Source organism: Phascolarctos cinereus, unplaced genomic scaffold (genome assembly GCF_003287225.1).
Source record: "Phascolarctos cinereus isolate Bilbo 61053 unplaced genomic scaffold, phaCin_HiC Scaffold_2;HRSCAF=192, whole genome shotgun sequence".
In the NCBI taxonomy this organism is placed as follows: domain Eukaryota; kingdom Metazoa; phylum Chordata; class Mammalia; order Diprotodontia; family Phascolarctidae; genus Phascolarctos; species Phascolarctos cinereus.
Window position 1 is genome coordinate 348920210 of NW_027555625.1, and position 20871 is coordinate 348941080.

Below are 20871 nucleotides of genomic sequence, written 5' to 3' on the forward strand. Positions count from 1 at the left end.
TTTGAAATTGAAAATTAAAGTAAAATTAACTCCAAAAAATAGAGACCTCCCACATCACAAATAAATAAGCCAACAATAATTAATAGGAATATGTTCTGGATACATCTATCCCTATCACTGAACACTGATTCAACCAGTGTGGGGTATCAACATAGATTCAGCAAGGCAAGTGGATTCTACCAGAAGCAATTTCTCCACTGTCAACATCTGAAGATTATGAGCTGAGTAAGGGTATCTAAAGATGCAGAGAAATACCATAGATGTTTTTCCTACAATGATCTGTGAAGAATCTCACCATCATAAAGAGAGCAACAAATATCCCGGTTTACGAGAAGAGATTTCTCGTATGATGGGATCTGAAAACCATTCTCTGTTTGGCAAGATTTTCCAACTATAGAAAGTCATCAGTGATAAAGCACTTGGTTTCTATGTAGAAACAATAATGAAGATGATATGTTATAATCTGTGTAATAACTTTGCCATACCTTGATTGTCTCTCATTTGTTAACTCTCTCCTCTCTTCATTGGTAGCATCTTCTTTACTCCCTCCTGGGAGATCCCTAGTTTGTGTTTCAATCTGTCAGACCCTTGTTGGCGCCTGTGATCAACGGTGGTGGCACCAAATCCTGGAATATTTGCATTTAAATGATGGCTGGAATAATGACACAGTAGCCACCAACTGATCACAGAAATATCCTTCTTACTTGTCTGATTGGCCTTCTTCAGTCTTTTTTCTAGTTTTTCATCTATATGATACCTTTTAATTGTGGTTGTTTCTCAAAGTTCAGTTTTTGGCTCTATTTTCTACTCTACCCTCTTAGTGATACTAAGAGCTTCCAAAGTTATATTCATTTCTTTCTCTTTCTTACTTATGTGGACACGCTAAGTGTGTACAAATCAATTTATTCACCCTCAGGTCTCTATTGAGCTCCAATTTTCTACTTGACCTCTTTCCCTGGTGTCCCATTGGTATCTCAAACTTAACATGACTAACACATTACTCACTTATCAGTCTAAACTACCCCCTTTTCCTGAAATTCCTTATTGAATATGTGAATGGGAGTAACATGTTATGAGACCTCAAAAATAGACTGGAGATAGAATGTAAATGTATTTTGTCCTAAAGGCAATAGGGAACCACCAAGCAGAGGAGTGTTATGATCAAATTTGTGCCTGAGTTATATTAATTTTGTAGCTATATGAAAAGTAGATTACAGAGTAAAGTGATTGGAGAGAAGGGAGACAAATTAGAAAATCATTGCAATCATCTAAGGGTAACATGATGACAGCCTGAACTAGGCTGGTGAGTGTACAGAGATGTGATTGATATTCTGGAGGACCAATCTCTAGACCTAGAATCTGATTGGATGTTTCTGGAAGAGTAAAAGTAAAAGGTCAGGAATAACAGATTGCAAACCTGGATATATTTGCAAGATGCCATTTCTCTTGACAGAAATAAGGAAGCTAAGAAAACTGATGGGTTTAGAGAGAAAGATAAATGTTGAGTTTGAGATGGATAAGAGAAATACACCTGGAAATACCCAATAGATAATTGATGATGCAGGACTAATGCTCAATAGGATTAAGTTTAGGGATGGATGTTTAGGTCTGTTAAGTCATCTGCATAAATATAACCATTGAACCAATGAAAGCTGATGATAACACATGCAGAAAGGGTTAGTTAAGAAAGAAGGCCTCAGACCATTGCCTTTGAGTATACTTACATCATTCACACTATATGTTTGATGATCAGCAAAGCAGACTGGGAACAAATTAGCCTTATGGGTAGGAGAAGAACAAGAAAGTCACTGTCATGAAAAATTAGAACTCAGCAGGGGATCAATACCAACAAATGCTACAGAGTTTTCCAGAAGGGTAAGGACTGAGAAAAGTCTAGTGGATTTGGTAACTGAAAGATCACTGAGATCTTTGGAGGGAGCACTTTCAATTTAATAATGGGGTCAGAAGCCTAATTTCTTGAGGTTGAGAATCAAGTGCATGGAGAGGAAATATAGGTAATAAGTGGAGATAATTTTTTTCTAGATTTTTGCTGTGAAAAGGAGGATAAATATAGAACAATAAAACTTGAGAGGATTACGGGGTCAAGTGAAGAGTGTATCTTGCTGTTATTCTTGTAATGATGGGGAAGATCTGCACAAGTTTGTAGGCAATAGGAAAGGTGCCAGTAGGTGGAAAAGATTGCAAATGTACAAAGTGATGCTCGGTGGACAGGGGTTAGGGCATATTTCAGGAAAGACTGGCAATCTCATGAAAAAGACAGGAGGAGATGGAATGAGGTCAAAGATTTATGTTAAAGGCATTGTCAAGAAGAAGGGAAGATTCTTCATTATAATTCCAGCAAATGTGTAGGGTAATGGGTTGTGATGGCAAGGGGTTTTAAGATAAAGCTGAAGCAGAAAAGGGGCTCACTTTATTTTCTCAGTAAAGTACTAGATGATGTTCTTACCAGAGGGAGAGGGCAGAGGGGATAGTTTTGAGGATTTGAAGAGAGAATAAAAAACATGAAACAGCCATGCAAAGAATGTAACAGGGAATCAGTTACAGAAAAATTAAAAGATTGCCTTGTGGTACTGAAGATCCAGTTGAGATTAGGTAACATCATTTCCAGTGAACCCAGTTAGAAAAGTTGTTTGACTTCCTGCAGTGTGATTCAGCCATTTGTGAGTAGGTATGCGGAGGTGAATGCTAAGGGTATCCCAGGGTTGGGGTTTGGCCAGTTATAAGTAATGCCAGGACAAGGTAACAACGAATTTGAGAGTAGAAGAGAATATAAATTTGAACTATTTCCTGTAGTGCCCCTTCTGTCATTCATACTGTAGAATAAGAAACTAGACATTGACTCTGAAGAGACTCCTATTTCTGTTTGCCTCATGGTTTGCTATAGCCCTGCTGCTAACTTGGAGGATAACTCCCAAGTTCACATAGAATCAAATAAAGCATTAGCGTTAGTCTTGTCACCTATATAACTCCTGGGAGAAAAATCATTTCATGGGACACTTGGTCTTCCTTGGAGCATTCATGTCAAGCAAAAGACCGCCAACAAAAATAACTTCAGCCTGTGCATCAATATCTTGCAAAGAGTGATCAAATAACATGTCACAAACAGAAGAGCAAAGGATTGAAAGTCACAGGACCTGGGTTCAAATCCCACCTCCCATACTTTCTATTTGTATGAACTGGTCACTCATCTTTTCTACTCCCCTTATGTGTAAAATGAGGGTATTGGCCTTGATGGCCTCTTAGATGTTTCGTCATTCAAAATCCATGTTCCTATGGTCCTGACCCAATAAATCCCCAACAATTTGAAAAAAGCTTCTGACCCAAGTCCACACACGCCCTGATAGATTGTATCTTCATGTAAAAGTGGCGATAGTGGAAGAACATGAAAAACACTCTGGAAAACATGGGTGGGCACCAGAATATGAAATATTTCAGGCCTTATCCATTCCTCAGAGGCTTTGGGCCAATAGCAGTGTTTCCCAAAAGAAAATAAATGCCAGATTGTGCAGTAAAGGCCACACAACCTGTAGCAGGTCAGAAGAAGGAGATCAACCAGGGCCAGAGAAGTTCAGTTTGTCAGCATAAAGTAGTTGAGATTGGTTTCCCTACACTCGTGGAAGGTACATGTGGTGATATTAATTATTCCCCAGCCAGACTGTGAGTCAAGTGCCCCAATGGCACATTGGGGGAGAAGTAATTAGGAAGAGCTGTTGCTCCCTTACTAAGTGCATCTCATCAATGAATAACTTAAGCAGAAAAGCATGTGCTCCTTGTTACACATGCAGGGCACTGTTGGCACAACCAGGGAGCTCCTCATCAGGAATTAATCAGAATAACAGCACTCTGAGAATGAGAAGGCGATTGAAATTGAAAATAAAAGCAAATAGATTTCTGGAAGCAGTTCTCCCAAACAGTCTACTTATGCTTGTTTACATAATGAATCCATCACTTAGCACCCTCAAGAGATTGGATAATTAAGCAGGAAACAAGTTATACTTATTAATGTACTTTCAAGATCCATTAAATTATCCCCTCTGCAGACACTAAACCTGGGATTGCAGATTACGGGCTACGGTTTGACATGGAAAAATTACTTGGCACTCTCATCAGCCATGTAGGTAAGGGAATAAAAAGGGCTGTCATGTTTATCCTTGATTATTTAATTCCTTGATGTCTTTCTTGATGAAATTTGAACACCAGTGTCTCGATGAGTATTGCTTCTGGGGGTGAGATGATGTATAACCAAATAAACAGAGTGCTCGTGTGCCTGGAATCTGTAAGACCCAAGTTCATACCTAACCTAAGACACTTCTTAGTTGTGTGATCCTGAGCAAGTCACTTTATCCCTCTCAGCCTCTATTTCCTCATATATAAAAATAGGGATAATCATTGAACCCCAAGGAAAGTACATGTGACAAAATAATTTATCCCATATCTACAGCTTATTAAAAGGGGTGGGGAGGGAGAGAAGAACTAGAAAGAAAAGAAACTCTTTATGAGTTAAATTTTCAAGTAAGTAAACAACAGAGGAATAGATATCTCTTTCTAAAAATAGAGAAAGCAGATGAAAATGAAAGTAAACTCAATGAAATCAGAGAAGTGTCAGTAGTGGCACAGACCTGAAACATCATCATTTATAATTCTCAACCCTTCTCTATAGGAGAACCCTCCAATTTTGTGAAACTAAAATACAGAATGGGAAGGTATATAAAAGGGGAGGGGAAACTAGAAGATCATGTCTGATAATAAAAAGCAACTAAAGAAGTCAAGACAAAAAGACCTGAGTTCAAATTCAGCCTTGGATACTTCCAAGATGGGGTATACCAGGCAAGCCACTTACTCACTGTCTCCCTCAGTTTTCTCCACAATAATATGGGATAATAATAGCATCTTTCTCCTAGGGTTGTTTGTGATGGTCAAAAGAGATGATTGTATGACTGCAAATTTTAAAATGCTACATAAATTCTTTTTTTACACATAATAGTATTTTATTTTTTCCAATTACATGTAAAGATAGTTTTCAACATTCACTTTTATAAAATTTTGAGTTCCAAATTTTTTTTCTCTCCCTCCTTTTCCCCTTCTCCTGCCCAAGACAGCATGCAATTTGATATAGGCTATACATGTACAATCATATTAAACATATTTCCACATTAGTCACGTTGTGAAAGAAGAATCAGAACAAAAGGGTAAAGCAACAAGAAAGAAAAAACAGAAAAGAGAGAGAGAGAGAGAGAGAGAAAATAGTATGTTTCAATCAGCATTCAGACTCCATAGTTCTTTCTCTGGATGTGGATAGCATTTTGCGTCATGAGTCTTTTGTAATTGTCTTAGATCCTTGTATTGCTAAGAAGAGCTAAGTCTATCAAAGTTGGCCATTGCACGATGTTGCTGTTACTATGTACTGTGTTCTGCTGGTTGTGCTCACTTCACTCAGCATCAGTTCAGTTAAGTCTTTCCAGGTTTTTCATAGCTTTTTATAGCATAATAGTATTCCATTGCATTCATATACCATAACTCGGTCAGCCATTCCCTAACTGATGGGTGTCCCCTCAATTTCCAATTCTTTGCTACCACAAAAAGAGCTGCTGTAAGTATTTTTGTACATTTGGGTCCTCTTCCCTTTTTTATGATTTCTTTGGGATATCGATCTAGTAGTGGTATTGCTGGATCAAAGGGTATGCACAATTTGGTTGCCCTTAGGGCATAGGTTCTCCAAAATGGTTGGATCAGTTCACAACTCCACCAACAATACATTAGTGTCCCAATTTTCCCACATCCTTTTCCAGAATTTATCATTTTCCTGTTTCGTCATGTTAGCCAATATGATAGGTGTGAGGTGGTACCTCAGAGTTGTTTTAATTTGCATTTCTCTAATCAATAGTGATTTCGAGCATAAAATGCTACATAGATTCTAACTATTATTATGATTATAATATGATATATTTTCTTCATCTTCATGTTTTTAAGGATATGAACATAATTTTCAGAGCTCTCTAAATCAGAAAGACTGATAAGATCCAGAAAGTGGTTCTTTTGGAATGTTCAGAAGCTGATCCAGCAGTCTAGCATTTCTTCAACAATTAATGCCCAGGGACATTCTGTCCAGATGATACATGAAGAATGACAAGGTATAGTTCTAGAAAAACAGAACAGGTACTCCACTTGAAGAGAGGTATTGATAAGTACGAACTTGTCCAATTGAAGTTGACATGTCTAGAGGTAATTCAATAGTAAACCTGTCCCAACACTTAAAATAAGCAGGTTCTAATGCTGATCTTGATTCACAAAGAAACAAAGGTGAATAAAATAACCAATCACGTTTATTAAATACCTCTGTGTGCCAGGTACTATGTTGGGCAGTATAGATACCAAGAGATAAATGGTTCTTGCCCTCAGTGAGCTTATGTGGAAGTCTCTTTCCTGCACTGTTGCCTCCTGTGGGAAGAGCAAAATGCCATTTCATTGTTCACCAGTCTCCTTCTTTTCAGGTAAGGGTACACCATTCCATCCCACCAGGTTTTCTCTTATTCTCCTACTTCCCAATGGAATTAAAGAAAAACCATTGCTTTAACTCCCAACATTTGTTCCTTCACCTATATCACCTAGGCCAAACTCCTGTGGAAAATGAAAACCTACCTGAACTCCTTCCTCAATTCCTTCATACCCTTTTCATCCCATCAATTTTTAACCTCCAACTATGATCATTAAAACCTTCTTTTCTTTCACCCATTGCCTATTTCTCTAGTTTTCCTTCCTCTTCACCTCACATCACCCAAATGTCTTTTGTCTTTATTTCCTTCTTCACCCTTGTCTCATATGAAGAGGTGGCTCTTCTTGCCAAAGTAAGCCCCTCTATATGTAAAAGTGATCCATTTTCTCTGTCATATTGTCCCTTCTATCATCCCCATTTTCTTAATTATCTTCAGGCTCTTTCTGTCTACTGGCTGCTTCCCTCCTACTTACAAACATGCCTATGTCCTCCCCATCCTCAAAAAAAAAGCCCTCATTAGACCTATCAATCTCACATCTCTTACCTGTGTGTGTCTGTCTCTATGTATCCCTGTCTCTTTCGTCTCTGTCTCTGTCTCTGTCTCTCTCTGTCTCTGTCTCTCTCTCTCTCTCTCTCTCTCTCTCTCTCTCTCTCTCTCTCTCTCTCTGGCTAAACTAGAGAAGCTCATTTAAAACAGTACCTTTTCCTCTTTCTTTTTAACTTTCTACAATCCTTCTTTTATCCTTCCACTGAAACTACTCTTTCCAAAGTTACCACTGACCTCTTAATTACCAAGTCTAATTTTTATCCTTGACCTCTTAGCAGCCTCTGACCTATTGATCACCCTCTTCTCCTTGATATCCTCTGCTCTCTAGGTTTCCATGACTAGAGTCCATGACCTGGTTCTCAAATCCGTCTGACTTCCTTCTTAGTCTCCTTTGCTATACCTTTGTCCAGATAAATCCTGCTAATCTTGACTTTTCCCCAACTCTCTATCCTGTTACTTCTCTTCACTCTATATACTGTTTTACTTGGTTATCCCTTCAGCTCCCATGGATTCAATTATCATCTCTATTCTGATGATTCTCAGCTCTTCTCATCTAGCCTTTAACTCTCTCCTAACCTCCATACTTGCAACTCCAACTGCCAACGAGATGTCTCAAACTGGATGTAATATAAGCATCTAAATTCATTATGCCTCAAATTGAACATTATTTTTCACCCCAAATTCTTTCCCCTACCAAGCTTCCTAATTACTGTCAAAGGCACCACTATCCTCCCAGTCAGTCACTCATACTCACAAATGAGGTGTCATCCTCAACTCTTTACTCTTTCACACCTCCTCCCATATGCATCTCTTGTCAACACCTGCTGATTTTACCTTCATAAAACTTCTTGAGATGTCCTTCTGTACCGACTCTGCTATGACCCTGTTGTAGCCCTCATCACCTCACACCTGCACTAATTATTGTTCCAGATGATTTATTCATCTCCACACCTCAAGCTTCTCCTCATACCAGTTTATCCTCCACTCATTTGCCAAAGTGATTTTCCTAAAGTTTAGTTCTGACCATGTTACCCTCCTACTCAATAAACTCCAGTGAAATCCTTTATTTGGCATTCAAAGCTTTCCTCCCCCACCTTTCCATCTTCTTATTCATTACTCCCTTTTCCCTAACTTTGATTCGGTGATACCCATTTCCTTCCTAATCCTCAGATAAAATAGTCCATCTCCTTACTCTGTGTATTTTCTCTAACTGTTCACCATACCTGGAATTTTCTTCCTCCTCATTTCTACCTCTTGGCTTCCTTCCAATCCCAGCTAAAATCCCACCTTCTACAAGAAACCTTTCATGATTCTTCTTAATTATAGTAATTTCCCTCTATTGAATATCTGCCATTCATCTGGTACATTGTAAATGATTAATAAAAGTTTGTTAATTAATTGACTAGATATTTCAAATTTTGACACTGTGATTTTATCATTTATTATCTGTGACATTTATTTTATAATTTGATTATGTATTATGTGTAATATAGCCTATATATCCTATATATAATATCCTATATATGATTTTATCCCATTTGCTAGTTGTTTCACATATATATGGCTCATTTATCGAGCCAAACTGAGCTCCCCAGGCACAGAAACTATATCTTCTTCTTTCTCCTCAACAGTGTAGACCAACACTGTATTACTAAGTATTTGGCAAATAATCAGTCAATGCTCTTTTTTTAAAATGCCTTATATGTCTCTCCTTAGCAACACATTTTCTCATTTTCATGGAGTATTTTGATGTCAACCTGCTAAAATTGCTCAGAGGCTAAAGTCACACAAAAAGAGAGGAGAAGATATGCTTTTGGCTGTCCATCCTGAGTCACTCTCTGACTTGTAGAGACTCATACAGAGAGCCAAAGACTATACTATTCCATGTATGCTGTTTGAAGTAGAAATGCAAAAGGAAATACCAGTGGTCTTTTCAGTCTTGGTTACACATGGGTCCACTTCACCTGACAGCACCTCATCTGTGCCACGTGGTATACGATGAGCCTGAGGAGACCCCCTTATTCAAAAAAAAATGTTCTCCTCTCTCCTCCTAGCCTGCCATGGTGCCCTACATGTCAACACTGTACTTTTATTCTAGGCTTATCTTTTAAAAGGCATACAGTCTTTGGAAACCTTTGCGTGGCTATTCAGTCTCTTCCTCCTGAGTCTGAATGGTAGATTGGTTAAGAAGTCATGTGGGCCCTGAGGCTTTAGATGAGAAAGGAGCTGAAAGTGGGGAAAGGGTTTTTAGAAAAGAAATTGTCAAGAGGAAGCATGAAAATCATATTTCACCCACTTTACAATTTGGCCAGCATCATGTCCTAGGTAAGGGACTGTCATTTAGGGAGCTGGGGTAGATAAACCCATAAGATAGCCTGTCCTGAGTGCCTCAAATCCCTAGTTCTGTTAGCATTAACTGCCTGCATTCATTATACATTCAGCCCCTCACAGTTAGATCATGGACAGTCCTCCCTTTCTTTGTGGGCTCCCTAGGGATCCAGCAATCTTCAAGGTATTGAATTGCTTCCCAGAGTTAAACATGTCCCTTTCTCTCACTTCGAAAGCATTGCTGCTGACTTAATAGGGGATTTACAGAGAAAGGTTTCTTGAAGTTCCCAGCACGTAATGCTGAGGATTTATAAATTGCATTAATATTAAAGTCAAAGCATAAATTTTTATGTGGCCTCAGAAATAACTTTCCTGTGCAGCCTATGCTGTGTCATTGTTGATCCTGGCCAAAGGCAAACCAATGAAGTTTGTGTTGGAAAACACCCCCCAAGTGAGAATTCACTCAGGATGTAAGGGGCTGCCTCACTGTCTTTCCTGTACTGGGAGATAAATAGTCTGACTTTCTGAAATACTGAGGGCAACAGTGGCCAATTAAAAGGAAATAACTGTTGTTGAATTACTCTTGGAGTTTAGAAGGTAATCAGTTGTGAAGCCACATAGTGCAATGAAAATTGAACAGAATCTGTAGCCACAGAATCTGGGTTTGAAACCCAGAGTTGCTATTTGCTCCCTATTCGAATGAGGCCAGGTGAGTCGCATAAACTCCTTATGCGTCAGTTTCCTCACCTGTAAATGAGAAAAGTAGACTCATCCTCTAAATTCTCTTCTAATATTTACACCTATAATCCTATTATTTTTTTAAAAATTTCCCTTAGTGGAAAGATTTTCCCAAGAAATTATACATTTTTGGTAAATTAAATTTTAAGTATCCTTCCTATAACAAGCAGTAACTTACCTTGATAATATGTTGTAAGTGGTATGTTCTAGTGAATAGTGTTGGATTTCAAGTCAAGAGTTCTGGGTCTGAATCCTGCCTCAGAACTTTACTAACTTTACAACTGTGGGTAAGCCTCTTAAACTTTATACACCTTAGTCTCTCCATATGGGATCAATAAAACCTGTTCTCCCTGATGTTGATATGAACCAGTGTTTATGTATTCTGCCATTGCTGAATTGTTCTTTGTGTAGTGCTCTCATGACCTCTGTCATCCCTCTCTCCTTCACCTCCATCTGTGAGTCATAGGGGTCACTTAAGCTTCTGCCTGGAAAGGGAAAGAGGAATGGTAGTCAAATCTGTAGAGGCACCATCACATTGGGTTACCACTGAGGACAATGTAGCTATACCTACAGACAGAAAGAAAGGTTACCTACCTCTAGAACTCAGAACTACTAGAAAAACTCACAGGGGGAAGAGGTTAAATGATTAGCTAAGTTTCTCTCTGGTTCTGGTCTGCCTTTATCTATACCTTTACTCTCACGAATGAAATAGCTACTATGAGAAGCAACCGAATGTAGCTGCCAGGGAAAGGACACTGAATGGCAAAGTACTGGCTTGTTGTCGTTCAAGTATTTCAGTTATGTCCAAATCCTGTGATCCCATCTGGGGTTTTCTTGACAAAGATACTGCAGTGGTTTGCCATTTCCTTTGCCAGCTCATTTTACAGAAGAAGAAACTGAGGCAAACAGGGTTAAGCGACTTGTCCAGGACCACACACATCTAAGGTCAGATTTGAACTCAGGTCCTCCTGACAGCAAGATGGCACAGTGGATAAAACATCATGCCTAGAGTCAGAAAGACCTGAGTTTAAGTCTGGCCTCAGACACTTGCTAACTTTGTGCAAGTCACTCAACTGTGTTTGCCTCAGTTTCATCATCTATAAAATTAATTGGAGAAGAAAATGGCGAACAATTCCAGTTATTTGCCAAGGAAAAAAAAAACCAAAAGGGTCACAAAGAGTCAGAAACTACCAAAAATGACTGAACAACAATAACAGCCTCTCTAGGGCAGGCTCTCTAACCACTGTGCTACCTCGCTGCCCAAAAGCACTGGCTGTCAGGCGCTAACCGCAGTCCATACCTGATTCCACATCTACACCCTCTGGTCCCGTCCCTGGAGAAATGTGTTGATGCCTAGTGAAATTGTCCATTATTCTTCTGTGGTAACTCTTTATTACTAAACATAAACCTACTGAATTTAGTCCCCAGGGATTTTGCATTTTATTTTTTTTTCCTCCCTCAATCACATTCATTGCAGTTAGACTTCACTTTGCCCAATGTGAGAGAAAAGATGACCACTTTGAACATGAGTGTGTCCTTCATCTGGAAGTCACTTTATATTATGTAAGAGTCTACAAAGTTAATGGGTTCCTAGCTTTAAAGCTGAATGACTCATTCGAGTCTTATTCCCTTATTTTATGGATGAGTAAACTGAAGAGCAAGGAGATTAAATAATAAGCCCAAAGAGTGAGGTAGTGAAAGAGAGAAGTAGCATTTGAATCTGCACCTTTTAACATCAGAACCAGTGTTCTCTTCATTTGACCACACTGGTTCCAATTGTTTCTCCTAAATGCCCCTAAAAGTTGAATATTTAATTCAATATAAGAGCATAGATTTTAGTAGAGATGGAAGAGACTTGACAGCCCATCTTACTTAGATTTGAAAGGGACACCACAGAAGCCATCTAGCCCAACTACCTCCTTAATAGATGAGGAACCCGGGCTGTCAGGGAAATGTGACTTGCCCACGGTTACATAGATACCATGTTATTCAAGATTGGATTTTAAGTCATGCCCTTTGTTTTGTTTTGTTTTGTTTTTTTCATTTTATTTTTAGGCAATTGGGGTTAAGTGACTTGCCCAGGGTCACACAGCTAGTAAGTGTCAAGTGTTTGATCCTGAGGCCAGATTTGAACTCAGGCCCTCCTGACTTCAGGGCCAGTACTCTATCCACTGCACCACCTAGCTGCCCCAACTCGTGCCCTTTGACACGAGAGAAATTGAATTTTCCAGACTGTATCTCTTCTATGATTCATATTGAGGTTTGGAAAGACTCCTAAGGCAGGATCAGGGGTACTTAATTAATTAAGGATATTCTAGTCCATCTGGCAGTGTTTTATAATATGAACTTTACTTCCCTGAAGATCATACCACTCCTCTTTCAAATGAAAATAGTAATCCCTGCCCAGACTCCCTCAAAGTGTTATTGACCACCTACAGCATATGAGGATCAGTGCTGAATTGGGGAATATCTTTGGAAAGATTGCACTCCCCACTACAGGAAGATGTGTTGAAACATGAGTGTCCCAAGGAGATTGCAACAAGAAAATGAAGGTGTCTAAAATCTCCACTGCATATGGATTTGAGATAATAACCATTCCAGCTTTGGTTTGTGCTGCTGACTGCATAGGGAACATACTTTATTCTCCTCAGATTCTTCCAGCTCACATACCCCTGGTCCTTCAGGGAAATGCTGTTCTTCTGCCTACAGCTCAGAGTAGCCTTCCTTAGGAATTACTTGGAAGGGGATGGTGTTCATTGCATATGTTTCCTTGCTTTATATTCAGTTCAAATATATTTCATCCCTACTATGAACAGAGCTGACTGATTTACATTATTGAGCTGCCCTAGCATCCTGATATATCACACTATTGAGGATTTGGTCTTTAGTGTGAGGCAGCTGCCTGGCACAGTGGATGGAAAATTGAATGTAGTCAGGAAACTTGAGTTGCAATCCAGAGTCAGACGCTTAGTAACTGTATGACTATGGGCAGATTATATAACCTCAGTCTCCCTATGCTGCTCTCTTGTTTTTGCTTACATTTTTTTCTGCGTCTGGAATCTTCTCCCTCTTCACCCACCATAGTCCTAACCCATTTCTTGGTTGTTGTCCTTCATACTTGAAGAGACTAAAAATGACATCACTATGTCCTGGTCAAGGTACAGTATGTCCAACTGTGGCCAATCAGACTAATACAAGTTCAGAAAGTTCTACCACAGATGGGGTACAAACACTCCATGTGAACATTTGGACTGGAGATGTCTCTAAATTTGCACATCTCGCATTTCTTTTGAGCTACTGCAATTCTGCTTTGTTCATACAGCACAGCACCTTCTTTGATGCAGGCATGCTATACGAGGCAGTTCTGTGCTAGTGTCTTCCATGTCTCACAACTGAGTACAAGTTCTTCTGAGAGACCTTGAGAGTGTCCTTGTATCACTTCTTCTGACCTCTGTGTCAGCACTTACCTTGAGTGAGTTCTCTGTTAAATAGTCCTTAATTTGTCTAAACAAATGTACTTTTGGGTAGGAACATGGCTAGCCCATGCAATGCTTGGCAGTTAGCTCAAGAAAGGACATTAGTGTCCTGTACCTTATCTTACCAGGTGATTTTCAGAATCTTCCTGAGGCAATTCAATGGCAGCAAGAATCCTGCATCCTTCTGAGCTTCATTTACATTTTGCTTTTGATGGAGTTAAATCTGTCTTAGAGACAGATGAACTATCCTGCTGGTAAATCTTGTGGAGTTCTTGTTTTTCATTTAGCAGCTTCTGAATTTCCCCATCTTTTTCATCAAACTAATCCTGATGTTTACAAGTTGTCTGGCCCAGATAAGTAAATGTGATGCTTGTCCACCAAATCTCTGAAAGCTCCACTGTTGCCAATTGTGTGTTGACTCAGCTTTCTGTACAAGTTAGCAACAAACTATTCAGGTAGGGAGAAGTGCTCTACTCTGTTGACATTAAGTTTTCTGGTAGTTATCTTGCCTCGGGGCCATCACTTTTGTTGAGTGTGAATGTTTAGCTTGGAGAGGATAAGTCTGTGATTGGTCCAGCACTCAGTGTCACACATTACCTTCATCTCGCTCACATCCTGCCTGTCTCTTGTCCTTACAGTGGCATAGTCTGTTAAATGCCAGTGTTTCCTGCCAGGGTACATCACAAAGTGCATCCGATTTCTTGGAGTCATTTCAAATGCCATATACCCCAGCATCCTTCTTCTCAGAACTCACATTGCCCACTAGATTTGGAATCAAAAGATATCACCTCAAATCACATCTCTCTCTTATTTGCTACCTGTTTGACCTTACTTCAATCATCTAACTTCCTTGGGCCTCAGTTTCTTCATCTGAAAAAATGATCTTTTATGTTCCTCCCACCTCAGATCCTTTGTTCCTATGATCCTAATGTGTCATATAATATTGATCATAACTGGCAGGGAATAGGGATAGGACATAAACCACGTCCTATCTAAACTTGTTATATCCCTCTCTTCTGTACACAATTAGTATTAGTAAATGTCTCCTTCATAAATCCTGTGTGAACACTCACTATGTATTTGGGGGCAGGGGTAATAAGAGAAGTTGAGTTTGGAGTATTCATTTACTAGTTTTACATCCCACATTTTGCTGCAGCCTTGTACTGGCAAATGGAAGACTTGAGTTCTCTTCCCAATTCTTCCATTAAATTACCATATGCCTTTGAATAAAGTCCTTTCTTCTTTTTCTGTGTCTCAGTTTCCTCTTCTCTCTGATGATTAAAATTCCTGCCAGGTTTGATGATCTATGACTGTCATGACTATGTAGGTAACCAAAAATTATGATGCTGTTCTCTTTCTGCTCCTAAAAGGGGACATCAGAGATTCCTATGATAAACTTATCATGGGGCTTAGAGATGAAGAATGGAAAGTAAGATGCTTGTACATACAAAGCTTTCCAAGAGAGAAACTATATTCTTTTTCATTTTGATGTTATAACTGCATTTGTTGAGTGTAAAAAGGACTTTATAGAGGTCTTGCCTTTTACCAGGATGGTAAATTCTACCTTTGCACAGTTTCACTTTTTATTATTTCTCTAGTTGTTATTAAATCAAAATAAGTTTTAAAAATACATGGTCCATACTGTGACTTTATTTCTCTATTCATTAGCTTTCCTGATAATTATTGGCTTGCTAGAAATTATTCCCCCCCCAAAAAAAGAAGAGGCATCGTGGCATTGTGTAAAAAATGTTAGATTTGAAGTCAGAAGACCCAGGTTTGAATCCTGCTTCTGCTACTTACTGACTGTGTGACCTTGGGCAATTCCCTTCTTGTTGACCTATAGTTTTCTTTTCTATAAAAAGAGGGTACTGAACTGGATGGACTCTTAACATCCCTTCCATCTCTAAATACGATAGCTAAAATATAGGGGTCAACTTGCTAAGTGACTCCTTCATCCCTTTCAGAACCGAGGTGGATACTAGCCAAGGCAATTCACTCCTGCTCTCATCACCCATCTAAATTCTAGGTCTTACGCCTCCTTCCCAACATCCCTTCTGGGAATAGCAATGATGGCAGCAGATTGTGAAGATACCCTGATGTGTCATGTGCACACATTTCTGAGCCTCCCTTAAAGCTTTCTTCGTGCTCTCAAACAGAGCTAAAACACTTAATTTTCTAATCCTTCTACAATTGCCTCCCCAAAAGTGACATGTTTGTAGAGAAGCAGCTGGAATTTAAATCAAATTGCCTTCCCGACCACTCTCATCGTTTAATCACAAGCCAACTCCTATTATTTTTCTTCCTGTTTTTTTAGTCTTAGAATGTCAAGTCTTTGAAAGAGACATGGGTTTTGGGCCACAGGGTGGCAAGCACAATTAGTGCTCAATTCTGTTTTTCTTCTGTTGCTTTTCACTCTATTATAAGATTTATATATTTATATGAAAGGTGCTATGTCCCAGAAAGGTAAGAACTCCTATAATCCCTGGACCTAGGCCTTAATAGATATAAAGCACTTAGAAACTTAGAAATGAGAGACAATATTCTAGCCAGGTACAATCAATTGTCTGGGCATGTGAAGGGGGAGGGGCAGGGAGAGGGTTGTCATAGACAGTGTGAAAACCCTACCTGGAATTAGAAGGAAGATAGGAGGAAGGGAAGATAAGAATACCTAAGTGCAATAGGGATAGATTGTAGTATATCTTAAATGTCAATCAGAGAAACGATACATTATCCAATAGATACACGAGTGAATAGGTAATGGGAAACTGCTGGGTGTTTTTGAGCAGAAATTTGACATATTCTTCATAGTACTTTAGAAAATTTGATCTGAAGGTGCTGCTCAGTTTTATTTTGGAGAACAATTTGGCAGAGAAGGTGGGTGAAGAATGTAAGGTCAAGATTCTGTGCATTCTGAGTTTCAGTTCCAGTTTGATATCCACATAGAGGTGTTTGTCAGGTGATTAAAGGTACCATCTACCTAGCACATAGCAATCAGGTTTTGAGTTTCAGAGAAAGGCATGAAATGGTCATAGGAAAGGATCTGACCAAGAAACAGGAGGGAGTTACTATAAAGGGCTGATGGTGAGAGAGACATGAGGGTAGAATTTTAGCATTACTTCTGACAGAAGTCCTTCTACCTAATTTTTGTTATTGTTACTATTATTGTTATTCTGTTGTTTTCAGTTGTGTCCAATTCTTCATGATCGTATTTGGGGTTTTCTTGGCAAAGATACTGGAGTGGTTTGCCATTCCTTCTCCAACGCATTTTATATATGACAAAACTGAGACAAACCAGTTAAGTGACTTGCCCAGGATCACACAGCTAGTAAGTGAAACTTCCTGACTCCAGACCCGGAGCTCTATCCACTGTGCCACCTAACTGCCCTCCTCCCTAATGGGGATACCCATATTGAGAATCTGTTTGTATTCCCTGCTGTCAAATGGACGGCTAAGACTGGGAAAAGCAGTGACCTTCATGAGCTCTTGGGTCCTCAGTTTCATTCTTCATGCCTAAGTCCTAGGTCCAAATTTCCTCCACCTTCACCTGATAACTGACCCTGCGTTACTCAATCAGTTTTGAAGTGGGGTATTGAACTGGTTTTCCATCTAAGTGGAACTCACCATACATTTCCTAAAAGTCTTGCATTCAAAGCAGATTATTTACTTTCTAATTCCTGGAAGAACCTATGCCCTACTCTATCCCTCAGCAGTAGATTTCTTTATTCCTTGTTTCATTAATATTATGTGTTATTCATTCCCTTCACTAATTCTATGCCAAGAATAAATACTTGGTGCAGCTAAGCATGTTCTGTTCATTGCAATGGCTGTTGACTTCATTATTCCAGTGTCATGTGATTAGTACTTAGGAAACATAGCAGTTGAGGGAAGAGGAAGACTTTGTAGAGGTGCTGGCTCCAGTACTGTTTTCTGACAGGGCAAATCCAAAATAATTCACAAAACCCTTAGTAACAAGTTGGCACTCTTCACTGCAGAGTTAAACTCCAGAGATAAGAGTTTGGAAGACAGATGATCGTCCACTCTCTGAGAACCACAGAAAGTGGGGCAGATTCTTGGCATTTCTGCTCATCAGGGATTATGCCCACACCTGCCCTGCTGTGAAATTTCCCATCACCAGAATCTTTCTATAGGATCATGAAGGAAGCTAGCAGTAATACCTGAAGGATAAACAGTATTGACCCTTTGGAGCAAGGTCAGATCTGGAAATAGATTTAGAAACAATCTTCATACATAGATGGATTAATAGAAAACAAAATAATGATTTGATGCCGCTATGAAGAGATTGTTGAAAGAGAAGAACAAAGGAAGCAGTTTAAGGATGAGGAATTTTATATGAGCCAGTGAAATATGAACATTTGGAGAAGGACAGATTAGAGAGCGTAGTGTCTTAGAAGCAAAAATAGTATTTCAAGAAGAAGGTGACCAATAGTATAGAATGCTGAAGATAAAAATAGGAATCAGAGATTTTAGAGCTGAAATGAACCATATGGATAATCTAGTCCTTATTTTCCAGTTGAGGAAACTGGAGCTCTCTCTGGGCTCTGAGGCCAGAAAGATTAGATGAGATGACTTGCTAAGGTCATAAATGCAATGGGAGAAGAAGTTAATGAACTTAACAAGAGGAAGAGTAAAGTTTGCATAGAATGATGGGTAACAAAAGCCTTCTCTTGCCAACTCTGTTGCTGTTTATCCTCCTTTCTCTAAATCTATTGTTTAAGCCACTACTTTTGTCACTTGAAAATAATGGGTCATATTCAATTCCTCTCTCACAGTTTTTACTTTATGAGAAAGCCTTATCTCCTCAACACACTCCCCCCTCCCAACAATAAGAACAGGTCCAGGCACTGAGTAGGTCAGTAATACTTAATTGTAGAATTGAATTGATCTGAATAAATTAACGGAGGTATTCAAGATTTGCCTGATGAATCTAAGTTCTCAGAAGCAACGAAATGTTAAGATCCTAAAGAGAGAGAAATAAACTCAATACTATTCAGTCAACCAAGCGTTTACTAAGTACCTGCCATTAATATATTTTGAATAAAGCTGAAATCAGATTAGGTTAAAAGAAATGAGAATGTCCTTCATCTGTTCAGTACAGTATGAGACTTTTCACTGATGATACTAAAATGATTAATATCTTACTGTTCTATGACATTTTCTGTTCACAAAAGATTAGGGTCCTGGGTGATCCTAATTGAATGGGACCTTTGAGGTCATCTAGGCCCACCCATTGTCTCCCACTACAAATTCCCACAGGGATTTGGAGAGGATAGAGTCATACCTGATTCCAGTTTCCTTTAAATAAGAACAGTCCCAGAACCTTACCAACCAATATGCTTTACCAGTTCCTTGCTGGCACAACCTCCCTTCTATTTCCTGGTTTAATAAACATCTAATTAATGATGTGGTTCTTGCTTTGCCCTTTCACCCCTCTACCTTAATTCCCTAAGTTGCTCACTCCTCTTGCCCTATGTTAAAAAGTGTTAGGGGCAGGCCTGACTCAGGCCCTTGATAACCAAGTAACAACAGATTTATTTGGTCAGAGCAGAGAAAGACTATTCAATAAGGCTATTCAAGCACGTAGCTTATTTAGATTTTCCCCACCTCACCCTTATTTTACATAGGATAGAAAGGGGTCCAGTCAGCCAAGTAAGGTAGAATAACTTTAACATATCTACCATGGCTTAAAGTCCCTGACTAAGGATGTATGTCTTTTAATGCTCTTCAGTGACCATAAAGCCACATCAGTATGGCCAGAGGCTATCAGAAAACTTCAATGCACTTTGAGCCTTGGCTAATCAACTTGCAGTATAATTTTGTCATCTTTTAGGGAAAAACTAGTTTCATCCATATTAGGGTTGTGGGGGACCCCTGCCAAAAAAGGGATTTACTGCTAATGAGTACTGACAAAAGCTGTGTGGTGGGGAGATACTAACATAAAAACCACAAAGTTTATATATTATGATGGTTTTTCTGTTTCTGTCCTCCCTAATAGTAAACTACAAGGAACTTGGCCTTGATCTTTCTCAGTTGCCTACTCCTTTCTGAATGACACACTTCTGCCAGGTTTCATTTGTATTAGAGCCAAGTTATATCACTGAACTGGAAACTCAGCAATTGCCTCACCAAGTCTGTTTTTTCCCCCATTTGGTTAAACCACCAAATCCAGTTATACTTATGAAGAGGCTTTGTTGGTCTGTAGGCTTGCCTGTGGTAGGTAACAGAACCCTACTTTCTTATTCCCAGGTGGCTACTCTCAGTCACCCCTCTGTGTCACCCCTCCCCCATGGACCTCCTCCAACCCCAACCCTAATAGGATCATCAGCTGTCCTGGCCACCGCTGGCCATATCAGTCCCCATCTCTTAAATGGTTTTGAATGAATTCCAAATAAAGGCTCCTCTTAAAAGACCTAGAAAATACCACTTGGTGGCTCAGATCAGTGTCAGCCTTCAATGCCCTTGACCTTGTTCTGTTCAACTGTTCTGATCTGTAATTTGGATAATGACATCAAGATGTGACCTTGTGTATTTCCTCCTCTTCTTGTTTCTAGTTACTCTTTCTCATCATTAATGTTAGCACTTTCTCGCTGGGGCTGGAAAGGCCCCTGTGGCTAACAGGCAAGAGATTTAATGCACTGACTACTCCAGTCTCCAGAGGAAGTTTCCAATTACACATTCTCACTAGAGATTAAGCATCTCAATGTGGTTTCATTCCCCATCTTCTCAGTGTAATCTTCCTAGCTATTCAGTAAGCCTGTATCTTCCCACTGTTTTGGGGCATAGAGCTTGGTTATTGAAGATTATTTAATAGTAAATATTTAGGGACAAGGAGAAGAAGGAGATAATTCTGTTAACAAAAATCCCTTTAGAATTTTAAAAGGTCCTTGGGAATATTGATGGGAATGCATTCGATAAAATATTCATTTAATTAAATTTTAAGTGATTCCATTGTTTACTTTTTGGCTAACATTTATATAGCTGGCAGGAACAGAATTCTGATCATTCTTAAGGTATTCATGCCTTTATATTTGGCATCTTCTTATATCAGATTATCAGAAATATATTCAAAACTTCAAATGTGAATAATGATTACAAACAAACAGAAAAGTACAGTCCTCCTCCACTTCCTAGGAGGAACCCATTGAGGTCAGAGTCCTTATTTAATATCTTTCTATCAGGCTGGTTTTACAAGTTCCTAGAGAGAGTACTCCCAGTACTGTCCTTGAAAGGTTCTCCTATCACCTCCTGTC

At 39.2% G+C, this 20871-nt stretch overlaps 1 protein-coding gene across 1 annotated transcript in view; it reads left to right on the plus strand.

Annotated features, from left to right (window-relative positions):
* The first annotated feature begins 241 nt into the window (after positions 1-241).
* LOC110211715 (follistatin-related protein 4) overlaps positions 242-20871 on the plus strand; it is a 149838-nt gene continuing 129208 nt past the window's right edge. The window contains exons 1-2 of the mRNA XM_078149186.1: positions 242-344; positions 4062-4139. Of these exons, the coding sequence (XP_078005312.1) occupies positions 242-344; positions 4062-4139 (181 nt within the window). The remainder of the gene's footprint in view (positions 345-4061; positions 4140-20871) is intronic.